This window comes from Danio rerio, chromosome 19 (genome assembly GCF_049306965.1).
Source record: "Danio rerio strain Tuebingen ecotype United States chromosome 19, GRCz12tu, whole genome shotgun sequence".
Lineage (NCBI taxonomy): Eukaryota > Metazoa > Chordata > Actinopteri > Cypriniformes > Danionidae > Danio > Danio rerio.
Window position 1 is genome coordinate 51,040,001 of NC_133194.1, and position 7,500 is coordinate 51,047,500.

At 34.2% G+C, this 7,500-nt stretch overlaps 1 protein-coding gene across 2 annotated transcripts in view; it reads right to left on the bottom strand.

The window, feature by feature from the left end:
- LOC101886774 (prolyl endopeptidase) overlaps positions 1–7,500 on the bottom strand; it is a 23,625-nt gene that overhangs the window by 10,874 nt on the left and 5,251 nt on the right. For both annotated transcript variants that reach the window (XM_073931953.1, XM_073931952.1), the window contains exons 3-4: positions 4,902–5,035; positions 3,089–3,219 (exon numbers count right to left, since the gene is read on the bottom strand). In XM_073931953.1, coding sequence (XP_073788054.1) covers positions 3,089–3,219; positions 4,902–5,035 — 265 coding nt within the window. The remainder of the gene's footprint in view (positions 1–3,088; positions 3,220–4,901; positions 5,036–7,500) is intronic.

Here is a 7,500-nt window from a genome sequence, read left to right on the forward strand (position 1 = left end):
CCATATGTTTTATGCAGCAGATGCCTTTCCAGATGCAACCCATCACTGGGAAACACCCATTATTATCATTATTTGTATTTTTGTTATTATTATTATTATTATTATTATTATTATTATTATTATCATCATCATTATTATTATAAGTATTATTATTATTATTATTATTAGTATTATTATTATTATAAGTATTATTTGTATTATTATTATTATTATTATTAATTTTTATAAGTATTATTATTATTATTATAAGTATTATTTTTATTATTATTATTATTATTATTATTATTATTATTATAAGTATTATTATTATTATTATTATTATTATTATTATTATTATTATTATAAGTATTATTATTATTATTATTATTATTATTATAAGTATTATTATTATTATTATTATTATTATTATTTTATTATTATTATTATTATTATTATTATTATTATAAGTATTATTATTATTATTATTATTATTATTAAAAGTATTATTTTTATTATTATTATTATTATTATTATTATAAGTATTATTTTTATTATTATTATCATTATTATTATTATTATTATTCATTCATTCATTCATTTTCTTGTCGGCTTAGTTCCTTTAATAATCTGGGGTCGCCACAGCGGAATGAACCGCCAACTTATCCAGCAAGTTTTTACACAGCGGATGCCCTTCCAGCCGCAACCCATCTCTGGGAAACATTGACACACTCAAAGCAATGCACAAATATATTTAATATTTAATTTTTAATTATTTTTAATTATTTAATTAATTATTATACCGCATGAAATCTTAATCAAATCTTGAAAAAGAAGAAATAAATTGCAACAGAAAAGATCTGCCTACGCATGTCATCATTCAACAGCAGAAATAAACAACACATTAAACAGCTCCTAAATCAACATGAAGACAGTCTGCAACTATGCAAAGCTGACAGTGATTGACAGAGAGCGTGCTGTGAAGGAGATCAAAGGAACGACAGACAAAAATGAGGAAAGACGGCCTCTTAAATAGAGTTGAGTTCACTGTCAGATGTACACAAGTTATTTCATGTGCACATCAGATATCTGTCTCTTAAATGAATAATTTCTCCATGATGCTTTACAGTAATATATGAGTGCAGATACATTACATTAGTCAGTACAAAAGACAGAACTGCTCAACTAACATCTTAAAAAAAAACTGGAGAAATCGAGTAAAATAAAAAAATAGAAACTTCTGTTGAAATTCTGTTAATACCATAGTAAAATATTGCAAATACTGTAAATACCATAGTAAATACTAATGCACTAACATTACTATTGCGAACAATAGTAAAGTATATATCGAAGTATTTACATATCTTTGTTAATGAATGCTCCAGCACACTGTACTATGGTGAAATGATTACTGTAATAAATACTGTAGTATACTGTGATTTTTACTACAGTTAACTCAGTATTGTAGTATAATATACTCTATAGATGAAGAACTACAGTATCGGGTCATTTCTTTATATTACTATAGTTTTTGTGTTACCATAGCAACTGTAGAATCACCACAACAAATCAACTACTACAGGCGTTGTTACTATAGCAACTATAGAATCATTATTGCAGATCAATTACTATAATTGTGGTGTTACCATAGCAACTGTAGAATCACCACATCAGATCAATTACTATAGTTGTGTTTCCATAGCAACTGTAGAATCATCATTGCAGATCAACTACTATAGATGTTGTGTTACCATAGCGACTGCAGAATCACCACAACAGATCAATTACTGTAGTTCTTGTGTTACCATAGCAACTGTTACCACACCACAGCAGATCAGTTACCATAGTTGTTGTATTACCATAGCAACTGTAGAATCACCACAGCAGATCAATTACTATAGTTGTTGCGTTACCATAGTAACCATAGAATCATTACTGCAGATCAATTAATATAGTTGTTGCGTTACCATAGCAACCATAGAATCATTACTGCAGATCAATTAATATAGTTGTTGCGTTACCATAGCAACCATAGAATCATTACTGCAGATCAATTAATATAGTTGTTGTGTTACCGTAGCAACCATAGAATCATTACTGCAGATCAATTAATATAGTTGTTGCGTTACCATAGCAACCATAGAATCATTACTGCAGATCAATTAATATAGTTGTTGTGTTACCGTAGCAACTAGAATTATCACTGCAGATCAATTACTGTAGTTCTTGTGTTTAATAAATCTGATTTGTTTAAATGCATCAAACATATTAGCTATATTCACTTGGAAATGGATGTAAATATTAATTTTCATAAAGGGGGTGTGGTCATTTCTGCTAAGCACTGAATATGCATGAGTGTACGGTAAGCAGTGAACACTCAGGTACAGAGATTACAGCAGTAAATGTGACACACAGGCCCTCAAGCTCAACTCTAAACCTGTTCAACAAACACGTCTGTAAATTACTTAACTGCAGATCCTGGAAAAAAGACTGACAAGGGAAAGTAGTGATTTCCCATTCATGCAAATCTTGCGGTTTCAGATTTCCGGCAGAGGAACTCTCACATGTACACTCAGACCACGGCGTTTGCCCCTGTTTTATTTGTTTAAAAGCAAAGGTTAATTGTTTTACAACCACAAAACAAACAACTATTGTCCAATCCCTTACCTAATTACCCTAGTGAAGCCTTTAGTCACATCTAGTCTAACATTATTTACTGTCATCATGGCAAACAGAAAATACATCAGTTATTAGAGATGAGTTATTAACACTATTATGATTAGAAATTCTCTATTTAACAGCACTCGGGAAGTTGTTTTAGGTTTTTTGTTTAATTATTGTATTTCCTGAAACAGTGTTTAAGGGCTCATTTATGGTCATTACTCTTTAAATGGCGGCTGTTGGTCTTGTAATTGGTCTTCTGTGTGTTTTTGAGCAGGAATGAAGCCTGTCAGGACACGAAGAGGAGAAAGTGGAGAACAATACAAGCAGCTTTACATGACAGGTGTGTGTGTGTGTGTGTGTGTGTGTGTGTGTGTGTGTGTGTGTGTGTGTGTGTGTGTGTGTGTGTGTGTGTGTGTCTTTGCGTGAAAAATCAGCTGTTCACACTTACTCTTGAGAGCCACAGTCCCGTCCTCAGAGAGAGCGTTTGGGTCAAAGAACACGCTGGCTGGGCTGTTTAAAGAGTCCTGCACGTACAGAACGTCCTGGTTCTGCAGACCTTCATTGTGGAAGTAAAAATACCTGCAGCAGAAATGAATGATTAATTAAGGCTGTAGATTTGTACTCTATAAGTGTACTTTACTTCTGAGGAAATTCCTTGTGTAAAGAGTCACATTTACTGAGGCCTTTGACATTTAAAAGGCTGAAAACAATTCAGGAGTTTTACATGAAACTTTACTGTTGCCTGACCTGAACTCCTGTGAACTCACATATTAGCTTCAGCTTCCTCCTGAGATATCTCAGGTGTATATTCATCATTAAATGGTCACATGACCACTGTTTTGTTCTATTTGTTTTTCTATCTATCTATCTATCTATCTATCTATCTATCTATCTATCTATCTATCTATCTATCTATCTATCTATCTATCTATCTATCTATCTATCTATCTATCTATCTATCTATCTATCTATCTATCTATCTATCCATATCCATCCATCCATCCATCCACCCATCTACCTACCCATCCATCCATCCATCCATTCATCCATCTACTGTATCTGTCCATCCGTCCCTCCATCTGTCCCTCCATCCATCCATCCATCCATCCATCTTCCTTAAGTATCTGACTGTCTGTCTTTCTGTCTGTCTATCTACTGTGTCTGTCTGTCCGTCCATCCATCCATCCATCCATCCACCTATCCATCCATCCATCCACCTATCCATCCATTCTTCCATCCATCTACTGTATCTGTCCATCCATCCCTCCATCTATTTGTCCATCAATCTGTCTGTCTATCTATCTATCTATCTATCTATCTATCTATCTATCTATCTATCTATCTATCTATCTATCTATCTATCTATCTATCTATCTACTGTATCTACTGTATCTGTCCGTCCGTCCCATCGTCCATCCATCCATCCATCCATCCATTAATCCATCCATCCATCCATCCATCCATCCATCCATCCATCCATCCATCCATTAATCCATCCATCCATCCATCCATCCATCCATCCATCCATCCATCCATTAATCCATCCATCCATCCATCCATCCATCCATCCATTCATTAATCCATCCATCCATCCATCCATCCATTTATCTTTTGTATGTATCTGTCTGTCTGTCTATTTACTGTATATATCTACTGTATCTGTCCATCCATCCCTCCATCCATCCATCCATCCCTCCATCGCACTCTGGCCAGTAAACACACCGTTGAAAAATAGCATTAATTAAATATAATCTGCAATATAGAATTGAATTACCAAAATATCAATTATTCAGTGTTTCCTAATTTATTGATACAGTATTTAACTCAAGAACATTTAAAGTAGCTGTAATTAAATTGCAGGTTGTTTGTTTTTTCAGTGGATCAGTCATTTAATTACAGTAACTGTAATCTGTAACTCTTTAACCCAACACTGGGCTGCAGCATCATATTATATGTGCATTATCTCCATTGACATGCATTGATATATGTACTGACACACATTGACGTGCATTGATGTGTATTGACATGTGCATTGATGTGCATTAACATGCATTGATATGTGCATCGAAATGTGCCTTGACATGCATTGACATGGGCATTGACATATGTATTGATATGTGCATTGAAGTGCATTTATAAGTACATTGGTATGTGCAACTATATGTACATTTATATGTGCATTAACATAGATTGACATGTGCATTGATATGTGCATTGATATGTGCATTAACGTGGATTGATGTGTGGATTGACATGTGCACCTGTCTCCTCTCTTGTATGGACAGCTGTATTTGGGGTAGTTGTAGAGCTCGGTGAGGCGCTGCTGGAAGCTCTCTCTGACTGCACACTGATCCAGGAATGCCATGGTCAGCTTGTTCTGCTCCGCAACAAACATCTGCAGGCGGTGAGACACACTCGTCAGTGTTGACGTGCACACACATTACCTGTTTACATGTCAATTTTTCCACACATTTCTGTCCTGATGATGTGGGACATTGGCCAGAAACCAAACAGAGGGAATGAGGTGCAGTGTTTATGATGGTAGGGCTTGTTTACCCTGTGCGATAATGCAGAGAAAGTCGTTACAGATGGCAAAAGCTTGCCTGTTAACAGGTGACACCAGTACTGACAATCAAAAAATCATTCAAATTACAGGCCTCTGATCATGCATCATTTACCACTTTAGAGGAGCTTTGTACCATAACTGTATAACCATAACCATAACCTGCTCATTTATTTATTTATTTATTTAGTTATTTATTTAATTGGTTAGTTATTTATTGAGTTAGTTAGTTACTGAGTTATTTAGTTGGTCGGTCGGTCGGTTAGTTAGTTAGTTAGTTAGTTAGTTAGTTAGTTAGTTGGTTTAGTTAGTTGGTTGGTTGGTTGGTTGGTTGGTTGGTTAATTAGTTTAGCTAGTTAATTAATTAGTTATTTAGTTTAATTAGTTGGTTATTTGGTTGATTGGTTGGTTGGTTGGTTGGTTGGTTGGTTGGTTGGTTGGTTAGTTAGTTGGTTGATTAGTTGGTTATTTAGTTGGTTGGTTATTTAGTTGGTTGGTTGGTTGGTTAGTTAGTTGGTTAGTTAGTTAGTTAGTTAGTCGGTCAGTTAGTTAGTTAGTTTGGTTGGTTGGTTAATTAGTTTAGTTAGTTAATTAATTAGTTCGTTTAGTTAGTTAGTTATTTGGTTGGTTGGTTGTTTAGTTAGTTAGTTGGTTAGTTATTTAGTTGGTTAGTTAGTACGTTAGTAAGCTAGCTATTTAGTTTGTTATTTAGTTAGTTGATTGGTTAGTTAGTTAGCTAGTTTCCTAATTAGTTAGTTAGTTAGTTAGTTAGTTAGTTAGTTAGTTAGTTAGTAGTTAGTTAGTTAGTTAGTTAGTTAGTTAGTTAGTTAGTTAGTTAGTTAGTTAGTTAGTTAGTTAGTTAGTTTATGTTGGATGTGAGTAATGCCTCACTGCTGCTGCTCCACTGAACATTCACATATTACTTTCTGCATATAATGATACACAGAGTGACACTGTGGCTCAGTGGTCAGCACTGTGGCCTAACAGCAAGAATGTCACTGGTTCGAGTCCTGGCTGGGTCAGTAGTCATTTCTGTGTGGAGTTTGCATGTTCTCCCCGTGTTGGCGTGGGTTTACTCCGAGTGCTCTAGTTTACCACACAGCCCAAACACATGCGCTATAGGGGAATTGATCAACTTAAATTGGCCGTAGAGTATGAGTGTGTGTGTGTGAATGAGGTGTTTCCCAGTACTGATTTGCAGCTGGAAAGGCATCCGCTGTGTAAAACATATGCTGAAATAGTTGGTGGTTCATTTTGCTGTGGCGACCCCTGATGAACAAAGTGACGAAACTGAAGTAAAATGAATGAGACAGAGTCATGATGGCGGATCCTGGTTTCAGTCTGAATGGTGTCTAGTGTGGTAGTGCTGGGAATCGACTGACTGTGCTGTTAGTAACAGACATGCCAGAACTCATACTTCATGATCATTCATCTACTTATTATGAGTTATGAGTTTAAGATCTGTAAATGAGTGTGTGTGTGGAGAAAGAGTGCAGTGATCTTTAGAAAACACTAATAATGGCAATGCAAAAGAAAATGCTTTTCTTACTTAGAGCTTTTGTCTTGTTTCTAGTCCAAATATCTCAAGATTCTGAAATCAAGAGGCATTTTCTATACTAGCTAATTTTTTTGTCTTGTTTTCAGACGTAATGAGTCAAAATTAAGCAAAACAAGCAAAATAATCTGCCAGTGGGGGAAGCGAAATAATGTTATTTCAAAGTAAATATGGTAACACTTACAATAAGGTTCATTAGTTAATGCATTTACCTACATGAACTAATCATGTGAACACACACTGAACATTTACTAATGCATTATGAACATCCAAGTCCATGCTTGTTCATATTAGTTAATGGACCATGAGTTAACATGAACTACTGTAACAATGAACTACTGTATTTTCATTAACTAACCTTAACTAGCATGATCAAATACCGCAGTAAATGTATTGTTCATTGTTTGTTCATGTTAGTAAATGCATTAATTAACATTAACTAATAAACCTTATTGTAAAGTGTTACCAAAAAACAATATTATTTTAGTTGTTTTAATTAAAAACTCACTTCATTTTGACCCATTATTTCTAGAAATAACTCTATATCTTGTACTTGTCTAGGAAATGCTTCTTAATTTAAAAATTTTAATATATTTGAACTAAACTAGACAAAAACATCAATAAAAGTATTTATAGTGCATTTTAATGATCGCTTTATGATGTCCTAGTATGTAAATGGGGCTTATTTTGTGTGTGTGTGTCTCATTAGTGTTTTACTGTTCCTCTAGTGTGGTGTGTGTAT